The sequence below is a fragment of the Argiope bruennichi genome, chromosome 7, assembly GCF_947563725.1.
Source record: "Argiope bruennichi chromosome 7, qqArgBrue1.1, whole genome shotgun sequence".
Lineage (NCBI taxonomy): Eukaryota > Metazoa > Arthropoda > Arachnida > Araneae > Araneidae > Argiope > Argiope bruennichi.
The window spans coordinates 110,440,543-110,458,160 of NC_079157.1; the positions used below are offsets into that span (position 1 = coordinate 110,440,543).

Consider the following 17,618-nt stretch of genomic DNA (forward strand, 5'->3'; position numbering starts at 1 on the left):
TAAACAAAATGGCTGCGCCCAGTTTAGACATGGCATGTGAAGATTTGTCGGCTTTTCAAGTAAACAGTAGTCATTATTTTGCAAAACTTATGAATGTTTTTCGCAACCTTATATTTCATTCTTTGCTTTGTTAGTTTATGCCAAAATTTAATTTTTATTTGCATTCTATCATTTAACTGTAATAAATACATATAAGAGATTTTCCCTAGTCTAAAAGTTAAACAAGTTATTATTTTTTTTTTTCCCTGTAAAATTGAAAGCTGTTGAAGGGAACTTGATATAATTAACGCTTCCATAAAATTCACATCCTTACAGTAAACTTTGAATTCAAAATTTTGTTGTTTTAAATTCTCAAGTTATGTAATATTACCTTGTACTTACATAAAGGTTGTAAGGTTGATCATATATTTGTGAAAAATGTATTTCATGAAAATGTTTTCATGAGTGAAAACAATTTTATGAAACAGCTTTAGCTTTCTCTTGGAAGAGAAAAAAAATCTTGTTTTTTTAAATTTCTAATTATTAAATGTGAAATGCTTTTAGTGATTTTATTTCATACATATTATCTGCAAGTCATATAGAATATAAAGAAAATCTTACATATTTAATTTTTAGCTATTAAACGTGATCTGCTCTTAGTGATCTTATTTCATATATATTATCTGAAAGTAACACAATATATATTTTAAATAATGATTTTAACATTATTTAAAAAGAATATTTTCTTAAGAAATGTTTTTGTTAATGTAATTAATATAAATCTTCAATTTTGATCAAACTTATTATTTGCTACCAAAAATTCTATTTTTTTTTTTTTAATTTTTATTTCAAAAGATTTGTTGAAAGCAGATGAATAAAGTTACTAAACTTTCCATACTATGTTCAAACAATTAGATAAAAATATTTTGACTCAGTTTAAAATATTGTAATTTTTTTTTTAGTTTTCTTGTCAGTTTAGAGATACTTTTTTTTTCGTTTGTTAGATTCCAGGTAAAAAGATATAAAAGCATAGCAATTTTCAGAAGTATCCCTGAATCATGGTTTTTATGAAAATAATGGCAAAATTCAAGCTTGGTTTGCTAACAAAAAAAAATGTTTTAATTACCCTCATACCAGCAATTAATTACCTAAGATTTATAGTCATTGATTATTTTTGCCAATTATATACAGTTACGTAAAAAATTATGTAAATAATGCAATGATGTAAAATAATATGCCATTGGGATACAATTAAACCAAAAATTTGCTAATGGTATGTGATTAATAAAGAAGTACTTTAATTTATAATGTGTCATCTTTTCTTTTACTATTTTCATATCTCTTAGGATAATGAAGTAGTATCCTCACTGGGGACCAACTATAAACTTTCTTTTTACATGCTGTTGGTCTCTGAGAACTGATAGCATTTGTTTTTCAGGCAGTGCCTATCTCTTTTAATTAATATGTCCAGCTTAGAAAAATTTAAGAATTCTTAACTTTAATCTGTTACAAAAAGTCTTTTGAAATCTAATGATAAATTATTTATCCCCTTATCAGCTAATTTGCTTACTGTCACCATTATCTCAAATAACTATTTCATTCAGCTTTAATAGAACAGTGAATTTTGCAATGCATTTAGAGTGATTATAATGTTTTAAACACGAAATAGAAGTTTTCTATTATTTTATGAAGAAATCTTATATGTTATTATTTGGAAGGACGCTGTTAATTATTGAAGTCAGTGTATAAAATAGATAATCTCATATTTTGGTCCTAAATAAGTGTAACTATTGATGTTATTGTATAAGCATTATTGCTTGAGAAATTTATTACTAATAAAATAGTGCCAACTGAATTATAGTGTGTCAACAGATTTTGAGACGACCATATTTTGACAATTCCATCTCATTAAGGGGTGAGGTGCAGAAGAATGAGTGCATTTCCAGCATTCCCTTTGACTTTGGAATTCACCTATTAGATTCTAGTAAATGTAAACATCTCCTCCTTTCATCCTTCCTTTCACCTTTATTTTGAAAAATTAAACCTGTCCTAACGCATGCGGAAAAAACGCGGATAAGTTGCTGAACTATACAATATTACAGGTATAATAGAGTTGCTGATTTTTATCAAGAAAACACAAGCAAAATAGCACTTGTGCTACTTTAGTAGGTTCATCTTGCTTACTGTTATATCACTCCTAATAAATTCTCTCATAACTAGGATACGTTTTTGATAATTTTTTAATAGGATTAATGTTTGGCAAAGGTATACATTATTTAAACACATAGTTTTTAGAATTTAATTTTTATATGAGGTATTCGTCTAATTTTTGAAAAAAAAATTAAGATGTTTTAAAAACTGAAATGTATTTTCAAATTATGTTAACTCTTAATTAAGTATTAAGTTTTAAAATACACATGTAACGTGTAAAATCAGTATTTTATCATTTGAATCACTTTTTCTGTCTAAAAATTATCAAATATTTCTTTTAGGAATCTTTACGAGCAATGCGGAAGATTGATGACAATATAGTTCATGCACTAAATACTACTATACCTACTGCTTCATTTGCTGATAAAGCTAGTGCAACTTCTCAGTGCCAAGATTTATATAAACAGGTTTGTTTAAACATCTTGTTGATTACAATTTGTCTTGTATAATGAATACTAATATTTTCAGGATATATTCTGATTAGTTGGATTATTCAGTTACGCATATTTATCCTATCTTTTTATGTTATGATGAAGATATTGAAATTTAAAATAAAAATTAAATAATTATTTTTCCGATGATATTGTGCACATTAAACTGGAAATTTATTGTATGATTTTAAAACTAAATGAAATATAGATGAAAGTAAAAACTTGAATTACCTCTAATATTATACAGAAAAAATTGTATAGCTGACAAAAAAGAAAAGGAGGAGTGTTTATATTCATAACATTCTGCTCATGGGAGACTGTAGTTACAATTCAAAAAAGTTTAAAGCAGAAGACTGTAATCTCATTTGTATGATAGACAGCAATGTTCACATTCTGCAACTTTGGAGGAATTTTTGTTTTATTTATTCATATATTATCAATTTCAGTAGCAAAAGAAAAAACTGGATTTGTCCACTACATTTTTAAAAACTTGGAAAATTGTGCCAGCATGCAAAGTGTTTACGGTCCTGTAAAAAGAAAAAAAAATTTCAATGATTTTGAGTTTTAAACGTAACAAATCTATTTAAGTCAGAGAATTCTTTTAATAACTTCTGTGTCAGAAAAAATTTTATGTGTTTGAAAATGAGTTTATATATACAGGGTGTTTCCAAAAATACTTCAAATAATTATTACATAAACAATAGCTTACATCAAAATTTCATTGTTACAATTAATATAATTGTTGTAATACTTGAATTCAAAGTGGAACTTATATATTAATTAAATCCAATCTTATATCAATTGGAAGCCTGTCTTTGTCAGGGAAGGGGGGATTTTATGTTCTTGCCTCTTTCAATAAATCTTATTCCTTGCGGGGGGGGTTCCCCCTCTCTTTTTTTTTTTTTTTTTTTTTTTTTTCTGATGGAACATCTGAAAAATAATAATTGTTTCAAGTACACTTTAAGAGATGAAAGCAACTAATGAAATAGCATGTGTACAAATATCAATTTATGATGTATATTTAGTCAATGACATTTGCCAACTTTCATTAGCAAGCCATGTTTCGATCACTTTTCAATAATATATAGAATTCTATGTTTATATAAACTGATTTATATAATGTAATTGTAAAATTTGTTATTAATTCTTTATGTTATATTTATTCAATGTCGTCATGTAATATTTATTAGTTTGTTACAAAATTAGTAGTTAAAAAAAAGTCTTATGTAGCTAAATTTATGAATTAACATTTCTTTATAGGAATGAGGTTGTGATTTTTTCATATAAGATGTATTTCTTTTTATATCTGGGGGCACAGCAGTGCCCCTGCCAAGTCGAGCAAAAACAAGCGGCACGGCCTTACTACCCTTTTCTCGAAGCAGTTCAGGCCATTTTCAACCCCCTATAACTTCGTTGTGGATAAAACTAGAAGCCTGAAATTTCAGTAACCAAGCAGGCATTATATAAACACGGTATATTTCAAATTTCATTAAATTTGAACCAGTAGTTTAAGAATTATAACTAGTCAAAGTTTGTGAATTTTGTCACTGACTGACAGATCATCAAAACTCTAAGGCACTTCTAGCAGACATAGAAGCTTCAAATTTAGAATACAATTAGTGTTTAGTGTATAAATCAAGGAAAAACTAAAATATCCATGTAATAATGGACGGATCGATAAATTTTTCGAAGTTTCGAGCATTATCCATTTTGTCGGCAAATTCGTCGCCAAGTTTGTCACCAAGCTCTCGTGTCACTGGCTCGGCATCCGGCAGCATCCAATACAGATAACTGTAAAACGGTCTTTCATATGATGACACTATTCTCGCTGGGAAAAATTAATTAAATCTCAAAATTACAGGTTTCTAACAATATCTAATTTGAAATAATTCAATTTCAAGCTGTGGAAGCTGCAAACGCAATGGGTGACTTTTAGAAAATCAATCTGGTAGAAGAAAGCAAACTGATCTTCAAAGTATGATCGCTAAACTTAATGTCGATCAAAAAAGAGTCTTCGATATGATCACAAATAAAATGGACACAACCGATAATAACGCTGATGTTTTACGCTGTTTTGTGAGTGGAACTGGTGGCACTGGAAAGAGCTTTTTAATTAAAACTCTGAAAATTTGGGTTAAGACTTATTTAAACAAAAAAAGTGGCAGTTAGTACTCTAACAGGAATAGCTGACTATACATAGAATAGATTGACTATACATAGACTATTGCAACTGCTTGTAGAACACAAGCAAATACCGAAGTACAAACAACTTTCTGATGAAGTGCTCCTTCTGAGATCAGATTTGAAAGAAGTAGTGTTGTTTATAATAGACGAAGTGTTGATGATATCCAATGTTTAAGATATATTTACTTACGCTTATCTGAAATATTCGACACAAGAGATGATCAGAATGGGTAGTTTGGAAAAAAACATCTTGTAGTTTTCGGAGATCTCTTACAGCGTCCGCCGGTAAGAGAAGAGTCACCTTTTGAAAAACTCTCAACTGCTGAAACTAACAAGTTATTAGGTTCCCTCAGTGTACCGAATCTGTGGACTGAACTGTTCATATACGATGAACTTACAATTAACATGCAACAGCTCAATGATTTTGACTCTGTTGAAATGCTAAATAGAATAAGATTAGGTGTGACTACACAAAAAGACCGTGACTTACTCTCGACTAGATTAATAACTCTCAAATCCAATTCAAATGAAAACAGATTAATTGAAATAATTGAACAGCTCTCGAAACTTCCTGATGATATCGTTTGCTTATTATCTACAAAAAACATGTGTCAACAATTAAATACTGCAATGCTTAAATCTCTTCTACATCCCAAAATAAAACTTACAGCTGTAGATAGCATAAAAAAATATGAAGACAATGCTTCTATGACTGCAGGCCTGGAAGAGAACATAATTATAAAAATAGGAGCAAAAGTCATGTTAAGGCGAAATATTGACGTGAGTCTTGGTTTAGTTAATGATTCTATCAGTATAGTGCAAAGAGTAAAGGTTGTTCAGGAAAATACAAAAAATAATTAAGAAAATATACATTGCATTTAATAAAGAACATGTTTACGAGCTTAGTCCGGTCAAAACTAAATTTGAAATTATTAATAGAGCTTATGTTCATCGCGAAGCGTTCCCCATATGTATAGCCTATGCTATAACTATACAGAAAAGTCACGGTCTGTGTCTAAATAATGCACTGATGGATATTGGTTCTGCAGCGTTCACATCCGGTCAAGCTTACGTGGCACTTCTGAGAGTTACAAGTCTGGACGGCTTACATCTAATAAATGTCGACTTTGCAAGTATTAAAGCGCAAGAATCCTCAATTTGTGAATACAACAGACTAAGAAGCATTTACCATCCAGACTTGTCAAAAATTGTAACATCAAAGCTTACGAGAAAAACCCATAGAGACAGAGCCCGGGCTTTGAGAAAAACTTTGGCTGAATCTCAAGAAGTAGTACCGGAAAAGAAAAAGGGGAAGACTACATACAAAAATAAGAAAAGGGCTATCTACAAAAAGAAATGAGATGCCATCAAAAACATAACTTGTAAAAAAAGACCAAGTCTCGCAACTCAGTTCTTCTATCGTAAAATGTTGTGAGATCCATGTAATACCAAGTCGGTCCATTTATTCAGTCCCTACTTAAGGGTCCTTCTGTCTTATTACGTAATTAGCTAGCCTAACAACATCTTATGGTGACCATATCAATATTAAAAATCTTTTATGGTTTAAATAAATAGATTGACTTGGCAATCGCACTAAACAATCTAATTTAATATAATATGTTAATGTAATCTAATGTAAAGATACATTGTGTTTTCATGCGTTGGCCAAGTCAATCTATTTATTTAAACCATAAAAGATTTTTTATATTGATATGGTCACTATAAGATGTTGTTAGGTTAGCTAATTACGTAATAACTTAAGACAGAAGGACCCTTAAGTAGGGACTGAATAAATTGGCCGACTTGGTATTACATGGATATCACAACTTTTTACGATAGAAGAACTGAGTTGTGAGACTTTGTTTTTTTTTTACAAGTTATGTTTTTGATGGCTAATTTCTTTTCTCCATTAATATCTTGAAATAGTATAAAGATTTTGATATTAATTTCTGATTTAGAATAAATGGCTTTAAATTTTATAACTAATTATTCTCTATAAATTTATCTTCTACTTACTGTTATTTCTTAATAATGATATCCAAAATAATTTAGGAATATCAAGTTATTCATTAATTTAATTCATTTTTAAACATTACTGACTGGAACTCTGAATGTTCAATTACATGAATTTGTGGTATTGTATATTTACCATTGAAAAAAATTGAAACTTAATTATTATTCTGTGAAAATTTTATGGATGATTCTGAATATTTTATATCTTTGTTGTTGTTGTATGTTATTAAAATTTTGTATGAAGAATATTGAACTGAAACTTGGCTTTTTAATTCATTGAAGAATATTGTTTCATATATTGTGAAATTGCCTGTCAAAGTTTTGTTGCTTTCCGGCAAGGGTGTAAATCTTGATTTATTAAATAATAGCTACCTTTGGATGCCAACTAATTCTCCAAGATTATTACATTACTAAGAACTTCAATTAAATATTTTATGTAACTTGATCTTAAATGGTTTCTTGAGCAAAGTATTTTTAAATTTCAAATTGTGATAGATATAGAATCCATACTATTTATGAAACTTTTCACCATTTTATTCATTGTAATATATAAAAGATAAAGTATCATCTCTAATTTTCTAGCATCTCATCTAAAATTTCAACTTTAATATAGAATTAAATTTCAATTACTTCTTAACTTTATTTGTAAGTAGAAAATTTCAAAAATTTATTTAAAAACGTGTCTTAAACAAAAACCTACTTAACATGAGAAAATTGATCATATCTTTATACCATGAACAAAAATGGAAGAAAAATTCAGGATGAAATATTTGTAGCAATATTGAAAACAATTTTAGTTTCATTTCATCAGCGACATATGATGTTTAAAATAAAGTTAAAAGTATATTTAAAAATGTATTAATAATAAGCACAGAAATGGAGACCAGCAAATATGATATTATTAAATAGAATATGTTTTACATTTTAAGATATAACATTTATTTTTGTGCTCTATTTGCAGTGATAAAAAAATCAAGCTTCATTCAATTTTTTTTATTAATTTTTTAAAAAAAAAACACTCCAAGGCACATATTTCTATTTTCCTCAACATATCTGTTCCAAGTTTGGTAGCCCTCAAATTAGTGTTCTGTTTTGTGGAGTGCCAACACACACAAGCATTTACATGTTCAGCGTTATTACTAGTAGAGATTTGCAAAATCAAGTGACAAATATTTAAAATGAAATTTAAGAATTAAGTTTTATATTTTTCACTACAATCAATTAAGTTCTTTCAAATTATTTTTTCAGAAATTCACTTTATTACTTAATTTACTGATTTGTTAGGATGTGAGATATCTTCATTATCTTATAATAAATGTTTATTAATTACAGATTATTTATTTGGCAATTGTAATCAAATAATATATTCACTTTATATCATTTTTGTAAGTATTCAATTGGTTTGGCACATGGATAACTTTTTTATAATTTAATATTACTCAATATTTTTTCACCCATTCTTATAGCTTATTTATATCCTATTTCATACTTTGAAAAATTCTTGAATTTAATTATATTCTCTAAATACTCAATATTTTTTTTCAACCTTTGTTTTCTATTCCTATAAAATGCTTAATTTTATGTAGTATTGTTCTACATTAATAATATATTCTGCTTTGTTAAATACGTTTTTTGTTTCATATCATTATATTTCGTCTAAGATTTAATTCATTTCAGCCTTATTTGTTATAATTGTGCAAATTATGTTTATACTTTCTTGATTTTTAATTTGCCTGTTCTCAGTAGTGCAGCATTATATGAAATGGATCAAGACATGCTTATACCAATTATTTTGTTCTTTTCTTGTGTTGATGTTTCCTAGCACATTTTGTATTTTTTCTATTACTTTGATATTTATTTCATGATTCAATGGCGAACTAAAGTTATTATGTTTTATGTATCCTTCCTTGGCTGTTTTATATGTGTTTCTCATAAAATCGGATTTTTAACTGGTCATTTTTTCTTTAATTGATATTTTACATTTTTGTTTTGTTTGTAAATCATAATGATGTAAATATGTATATGAATTAAATATTTTCCTTTCGCTCAATTTGTCTTGCAAACATAATATTTCAATGATATGAAATGGAAATTTTAAATAAAATATGCGGAATTATGTGTAAATAATAATAAATAAAGGGAATTATTTACAGTTGTTGCAATCATACGAAAAAAGGGAATCTGTTATAAAGAGCTGCATTAGCGAAACATCCAAAGAAGTGCGAACTCTGAAAGACAAACGAGTAAATGATCCGGATAATTTTGAACTTTTGAAAGAGCTTAGGAAAGTACAAACAAAAGTGAGTATGATTCTATTATTTTTATATACTTCTTTAACTATGCTTTTGAACTACTGGGCAGCATGAGTTATATTTCCTTTGATAAATATGAATTTATATTGATATCTATAGATTGTAAAAACTTTATTTAGATTTGTTTTGCTTCACTTAAAATTTAAATTTAAAAAAAATCATTGAAAAGAATTAACTGATATAAATAAAAGTTTGAAAAATTCTCTTATAAGAATTGATTTATATTGAATATTATCATAGAGCAAATAATCATTTAATAGCAACATCAGCTGGTTCGATGATTGAAATTTTACAACAGGATTTTTTTTTTTTTTTTTTTTTTTTTTAAATTTAGGTGTTGAAAAAAAATTAGGATATTTGTTATTAATCATAAAATTCAATTTTTTTTCTTTCTTTTGTAAATGTTGTTATATACCTTTAACTGATATGTATCAATGTATTTTCATTCAATATATTTATGGATTATTGCCATTAGAAATTTGTTGGAAAAATATTGCTTACTGTAACATTTATTAAAGTGTTAAAAAAGATCGATTGTTCTTAACAATATTCCTTTACTATAAGAATGGTGTGGAGATTTTTGTGTTATAAGTAATATGTATAAAATTTAAAAAAAAAAAAAAAAAAAAAAAAAAAAAAAACAATGTATTATTTGGCTTGCAAAAAAATATTTAAAAAATGAGAATAAAAATTAAAGTTTTTCCTCTTTTAACAACACATTTTAGATTGTTTCTGGAAATTTATTATTCAATAATTTTGATCAAATATTTAACTTTTTGTCATTTTAAACCTAGAGGCAAATTATTTTTAATAAAAATTACTGATTAAAGAAGTAGTTATTTGATTAGTTATTTTCAGTCTCGTAAGACTTTTTATTTAAGACAAAATATCATGATTATGTGTCCCTGCTTTGGTGAGGATTAGTAAAGAGAGAAGTATTTCAACTTTTATTATCTAGCATGTGAAATTACAATTAAAATACTTATTTGGATATTTCTGTCATTTACATTGCATCATTTTTCTTAGTTTCGCCTTATGCAAAATGAACTAAATATTGAAGAAATTGTCAAAGATAGGAGTTTAAAGGTAAGCATTTTCATTTAAAAATCATAATTTCCATATTTAAACTAGAAATAATTTATAAGCCTTAAGGTTTTAATGCATTGAAATAGAATGGAATATTAAAGTGAAAAATGAAACACTAAAGAAAAATGATTAATCCGGTCTGAAGACTTTATCAAGGATTTCTTTTGTGAGGGTCTGATTATCATTCGGGAATTGATAAATGTGACCTGGATACCCCAAAAGACTCAGATTTTTAGAAAACAAGAATTAGTATATGCAACACCCAAACAGTAAATTTTATCATTAAAAAAAGGAAATAAGCAAAATTATAAGTTTAGTTTAAAAAAAAAAAAACTGTTTCAAAAATTTATATCAAAATGCAATCAACAAAACTAAATATAGTCACAGTGAAATACCAGTCTTTAATAAAATGAGACAAGAAACAAGTATCAAACTATAAAACTAATAAAAACACTTATAAGTTTTAAATTCTAAATCTAATTAAACAAAACATACAAGTTGAATTTAATTATCCTCTAAAAGATTTGTACAAAAATTAAAAGGAGAAGACGTAATGTATTCCTAGTTATCACTTTGGGATGTTCTTGCATTTAAAGCTGAAAATGCTTGCAAAAACTGGTAAAAGCCAATTGCTATCACATAACGTCATTATTGAGTTGAAATAAAGTCCAAAGAGAGGAAAAAATGCCTATCTTCAGTTGTGAAATAATATTAGGATATAGATAAACCTTCTCTTACCAAAACTTCTATATTACAATAGTTTTTAAGGAAACCATTAAAATATAAATTTTTAATAAGATGTTGGTTGCCTCAATATAAAATATTTTATGAACCCCTTCCCGTAAAATGATGATTATAACTCGTTGTTGAATTTTCATGCCATACAGCACAATGATGAGTTACACTTGTCATGTGACTAAAGTTACTGTTGAATATGATAATAAATTTGGTTTAAAATATGTAGTGTATTGAATGCGGCAGCATTTTTGTTACTTATAATAATATCATTGATCACTATCACATATTGCTTACCATTTGAATTTCTTAATATAGATCACAACTCAATTGTTGTTAGTCAGTGAGGTTTCATTCTTATTAACATTGTGTGTAAACATTGGTCAGGCCAATATATATTTTTACTAAAGGAAAAACATGTTGTGAAATAAACCCCATAATGGATAGTGCAGGCTATGAACATCAAGGTGATTGAAGGGATTCTGAAAAATCAGAAGAAATAAGCAAATGCTGATAATGAAACTCATGATAGTGAAATATATCTAAGAAGACGAAAACATACTAGGCGACTAATAAGCGATTCTAGTGAATATTTTGGAATCGTAAAAAATCGTATCAAAATTATAATATAAATAATATTATTTCATATATTATATATATTTATAATATAAATATACTATATAGTTTTAAAATATTTTTTATGAAGAAACTATTAAAGTAGGAATTACATAAAAGATTTAATTATTAAAATTTTAATGAGTATTAAGATTGCCGAACCAGCTGGTCGCCAAAGCCGGCTAGGTTTAAATAAAGCGTATTGACTCTTATTAATAATTTCTGTTGTTGTCTCATTATAAATTCTTATTAATTTTCTTTTCCAATCCTTTTTGAAGTTATTATATAAAATAATTTATCTTATAATTAGTTGCTATTTTATATCTATACTGCACCTACTATAAATTAATACTTTTAATGCATTCTGTGAGTCTCTGAAATTGATATTACAGTCATTTTTCTCCATAAAATTCCAATCCAAATAAATAATCACTTCAAAATGTATGTAATCTAAAATTCTAAACTGTTGAGCAAATCAGTTTATCTTAAAGATTTGTGAAATATTATATGATCTTTTAATATTTTGTTGAATACCTCCATAGTAATGCTTAACTTTCATTGATATATGCAGATTTATTTAAAGGTGTATATATGTGTCACTCAATCTCCTACCACACCTCCTAGCTCCGAAATTTAATATAATGCCATGCAATTCTGCTGAAACTTATTTGGCATGTATGCATTTATTTGGTTTCTGCTGAAACTTATTTGGCATGTAAAATTATATAAAGATTCAAAAATATAGGTATATGCTTTTAGTTTTGATTAAAATCAAGGAAATTGAAAAATATTTTACATATTACGGGTTTAAAATCTTATTTTTATGAATTAATGCTATCTAGTCTAGTTATAAAATTGCTATAAGGCTTTTGATTTTGATTTTTTTCTCAGGGGAATTTTTTAAAAAATATCTGTTCATTTCAACTTTTTAAAATCAAATTTTAATTTTTATAAATATTGGATTATATACATTTAAAATATCTTAACATGGTATTACATATGTTTTCTGAAATTTTTAAAAGTATTATTTTAGTTTACTAGTTAGTTATCACTATCTAAGAAATATTATTTATAACGAAAAAACTTTTTTATCAAGAAATTTGAAAGCCTTACTCAGACGAGTTATTTCATTCATTGAATTCTGTGATGTAAATCTATGTTTCATTCTTAATAAAAATAACTGAATGAAAGGAGAAAGAATTTTATATCAGAATGTGAAGGAAGAGAATGAAAGGAACATGTGTTCTTAAGAATTTTCTCCTTTTTCTATATCATTATGAATATATAGCTAGCTTTTGCTTTATTTAAAAACTCATTCAGTTCCCTGATATATGTAATTTCAAACATTGGATTTTATAGGTGGTAATTTTTTAATGAACAATTTAAGAATTGTTTTGATCAAAAAGGCTTTTGGCTTTTAAATTTATTTACTATTAAATTTCAGTCAAACACTGAATTATATTTTACAAGTATTAGGAGTTCATCAAAGCATTAATGTTCTTAATAATTATGTTTGATGGAATTGGGAATCAGCTTTTATATAGAACATAAAACATATTTAGTCTAGCAACTCCAGATGCTGCATTGTGCTGTGAATTGTTTTTTGTAGGCTGATTTCGATTATCTCGCCATGTACGTCAGTGTTAGATATTTTTAATTCTGTGATTTAAATCCATGTTTTATTCTTAATAAAAGTTTAGTGGGTCATAATTTTTACATTTCATGATTATTCTATAAATAATTAATTCTAATGAGTTATAGAATAATCATTCATTAAAATAATAGCATCATTGAGTAATTGTGCTCACTTTTTTATTATTTATTTTAAATAGAAAAAAATTGATTTTAACACTTTAAATTTCTAAGACTTAATTTTAAACCATCTGTTTGTTTATAAAAAATATTATTCATAGAGATAACCATATTTGTTACACTTTATTCAGCAAATGAAAATGCTGAAAAGTGCTCTGGCCTGATATTTGATCTGAATATTTCAGCTTAGATGCTTAACATAGACATTATTCACTTTTTAAAATATTTCATTTAATATTTTATCATTTCAAATGTATTATTTCCTCTTAATTTGATTTTTTTGAAACTGATAATTTAACTTGTAGTGTAAATTATTTGATACAATTTTTTTATCGTTACTGTTGTTGTTGTTGCAACTGTTAGGTTGCAAAATTGGCTAAAATGCTTATGAAGAAAGCAAAGTAGAGCATTGCTATGTCCCTATAAACTTCATATTGCTTAGAATAAAATAAATTCATCCAATGTCTTGTTTTATGGATTACTATTGGTTGGTGTAAATGAATGATCTGTTAATTTCTTTCTTTTTAGGTTTTCTATGAAAGATGTCGATCATATTATAAACCACCAGAACTAAAACTGTGACAGTGGTAAAGTTAGATGGATGTTAAAAAAATTTGTTAGTGACAGCCTTTTAGAAATGTACATAACTAAGACTTTTTGTGAATTTGATCATGAAGTTTTGTAGTTTTGACCCATAGTCATTGAATCATGATGTAATCAACTTTAAAATATTTTCTATTCATTTTATGTTAACATTTGTGGTCAGAGAACATGTTAATCTATATTTTGAATGAAATAACAAAAAATGAAAATAAATTCAATCTTTCTTATTTTTATGGATTTAATTTGAATTGATAGATTTATTGAATGTTTTCTGAATTTTATTGTAAAAGTATATTTTCATTTGAATAATTATATTTGCTTCTGGATATTTTTATTTTGCATATTTAATTTGATCTTCCAATTATTATTGCAGACAATTTTGGCAAAAACATAAAAATTCAAAATGTCAGTGATCTATTTGCAAACAGTATGAAAATTATGAAAAATCTTTGCACTAAGATAGGTTATTGCAGAGTTGTTCATTATGGTAGAGTGGTTAAGTTCAGGATATAGCCATAATTTTAATATCACATTTAATTTGCACTTCTGAACTGTTGTCTTTTACAAGTTTTGTTTTAAATTAAATGTGTCATTAACTCTTTTTTTCTTGCATTTTTTTAGTACATATATAAAAAAATTTAAGAACTTTGAATAATTTTAAATATTTCTTTTATTCCAGATTAAATAAAATTATCCATGTGTTAATCATATGTACACAGATTATTTGTGTTACTAATTGCACCTTATTAAACCTATTCCTGCTCAAATGTAAAAAAGGTTACTATGTGATGTCATTGGATTTATTTTGAAGGCAATGCCAAGACTAAAAATTTCAAAAAAGGTCCATTTTATAACTTGGTAATAGATAATTATTATTTTAAGAAAAGCAAGTGCATAGTTTCATTTGTCAGCTAAAATTCTCAATATTCTGATGAATTTCTACATTTTAGATTTTCTTAAAACATAAAAAACAAAAGTGCACACTATTTAAAAAGTAATATTTTTAAAACTGTGTCTAACTATAACCAGAGTAACTTAAATAGGAAAGAATGAAATTTTGTTGAAGATAATGTCAAAATTGTTAATTTATATCAAAATTGAAATAAAATCTGTCAATGGATAATCTCTGTATGTCTATTTGTCTGTTAAAAGAAAATTTAAAAGCACAACTAGCTAGGTTAATGGTATTTACCATATAATTTTCATCACTAAAACTGTAATCATTTATCAAATTTTGAATTTAACATTTGGTTGACTATTTGGAATTATGTTTGATTCTGGCTGTGAACATAATTTTTTTAAAAAAAAAACGTAGTGTTGTATAATCTTGAAGTCATTATATTAGATCTAAGTTAAATTAAGGGGCAATCAGTAATCAGAAATTGAGAATGTTTTTTCTTATCATTGTGCAACAAAGTAAATAACAAATGTATTATATTTTATTGAAAGGTAAGCTCTATTATTTGTTTGGTATTGATTTCTAAAATGACATTTATTTTTTAGCTAAAAGGCAAAAACAATTCAGAAAGAAAGAAAAATTCTTTAGTGCTCATAGCGAATATCCCTTAAAATTTTATCAGATCAAATGAGTTTCATTTAAAAGATTTTGATATTGAAAGTGCATTCACTCTTTGTTGGGTCATTCAAAAATTATGTGAAGACAAGATAAAGACATTTTACTATTCTGGAATGAATTTAAGGATTGATAAGATAACTAAAAATCGTAACACATGTATATTAACTACTAGATAATTCATAGTCTTTCCAAAATGCCAATTGTGAATTGTCTTAAAGTCTCTTTCTAGCTATTATGAGATAACTTTAATTGGCTTCTGAATTAAAAATCTGGAAATCTGCAATTTATTTTTGCAGTTAACGTGTTAAAATAACAAAATCCATTGTTCTAAGCTATCTGGAATAATTTAAAATATGTTTGAGCTATAACTATATTATCAATTTATACCCCATTTGCTTTACTCTTTTCAACTTACTCACCCTTGAGAAAAAAAAGTTTTAAGCTATAATAGTGTGGAATGGTGAGTACAATAGCCCTTGTTATAGAATCTTAGCATCAAATAGCTTAACTTAGTTTTAGCATCAGTAATTCTAAGCTCAAGATACGATTTCACTTACCAAAAATTCGCTTGCAACACATTAAATCTCTCACTGACCACTTGATATAAAAATGCTAAAATAGCATTAATGGCTCTTTTATTATTATTATTACCTCAAACTCAAATCTCCAATATAATGTTGCTATAACTGTATCCAGTGTCTTATTTAAAAGGCACTGCATATAGTTGAATTAACGGATTCCACTTGCATAATGTCAAGTCCAAGTGTTATCAGTGGTTAATTTAATTTCATAATGATGCCATCATTTAAAATATACAACTGGTTAAATGCAATGTTTGCGTATCGTCATAATATTACTGGATCATATACATATTTAATCAGCCATCAAAAATACTGAATTACTTATGAGATTTGTTACCATATTTACTAATCATAAAATTTCCACTGCTGTTTTATTTCATATTTACTCATTACCTTGATGATTTGCAAGGATAAATTGTTATTCAAAAAGATTTTTGCCTAGAAGGATAAGAAATTTTATGGAATAGTTTGAATCATAAAGTTGTCTGGAATATAGCTAAAAGTTATCGAAAAGGGGGAGTAATCATTATTCAGTTAAGTTTTATATTTGAATGAGCAAATATTTTATAATATTAAAGATGCATATATATTTTTTGACCAACTGAGTGAAAATGTGAATTTGAGTCATTCTTTGTCTATTCAATATGAGACAAGAAAAAAAAAATATGTCACATATTACAAAAGGTTAGCATATTTCTATATTATACTCATCATACATTACGATTCATATCTGATAATAAACATGCCCTTTAAAATATTAATTATCCACATTTCTCAGCAAGTAGATCATTCTTTGAAAATTTAACATTTATTGCTAGTTTTATTATTAATTTCTAAAATTAGTTTTAAGTCTATTATTCACTATAAATAAACTTAGCATACCACAATGCCTTGTACACTCATAATTAATCCTTTTCTTGACATGAAATCCCTTGAGGGATAAGGAGAGTACAACATCAAAAAATTGAAGGATTTTAATCCCATTTTAAATCATATAGTAAATTATCGAAAAAAGTAAATTTTTTTATATGGATTTTATGATTATGTAGTGGTTAAATTGACAAAATAGCAGATACTCACTTTCCATTGACCTGCATTTTTCATCACAATTAACAGGATAACTAATAAGGGAATGATACATTCTATTTTATTGAACGTTTTTGATTGATTGATTAGGCAATCAGCATGATGGAAGAAAATTTGTGAGTTGTTACTGCAGTCAGTTGTTTCAATCACTTCTTGGTGAAATTAGTATGGAGAGTATCTGTATCATGCAAGAATGAAGGTGTAAAATAATATGGCGAATGCATGGAAGCCTTTCACATTTTTCCCTTTCAATTCAAATTTTAGTAAATGTTTATGCAAAGAAAAAAAGTTTCTAGAAGATTTTTCTACTTTAGTATAATTCCTTGAATAAAGTCTGGTTAATGGCTAAAATCAATATTGTAAAAGAATTGGCAGCTATTGTCACCAGACTTTT

The 17,618-nt window shown here is 26.6% G+C and overlaps 1 protein-coding gene across 1 annotated transcript; it reads left to right on the forward strand.

The window, feature by feature from the left end:
* Nucleotides 1-2: 2 nt before the first annotated feature.
* Nucleotides 3-14,208, forward strand: LOC129976478 (protein MIX23-like). The gene is made up of 5 exons (XM_056090088.1): nucleotides 3-59; nucleotides 2,472-2,597; nucleotides 8,972-9,118; nucleotides 10,157-10,216; nucleotides 13,907-14,208. Exons 1-5 carry the CDS (start codon nucleotides 9-11, stop codon nucleotides 13,958-13,960), a joined length of 438 nt encoding a protein of 145 aa, XP_055946063.1. The 5' UTR covers nucleotides 3-8; the 3' UTR covers nucleotides 13,961-14,208.
* Nucleotides 14,209-17,618: the final 3,410 nt, after the last annotated feature.

Coding starts and splice junctions, on each gene's coding strand:
- LOC129976478 (XM_056090088.1), top strand. CDS start 9: ATGGCTGCGCCCAGTTTAGACATGGCATGTGAAGATTTGTCGGCTTTT. Junction 60..2,471: donor AAGATTTGTCGGCTTTTCAA/GTAAACAGTAGT, acceptor TATTTCTTTTAG/GAATCTTTACGAGCAATGCG. Junction 10,217..13,906: donor TCAAAGATAGGAGTTTAAAG/GTAAGCATTTTC, acceptor CTTTCTTTTTAG/GTTTTCTATGAAAGATGTCG.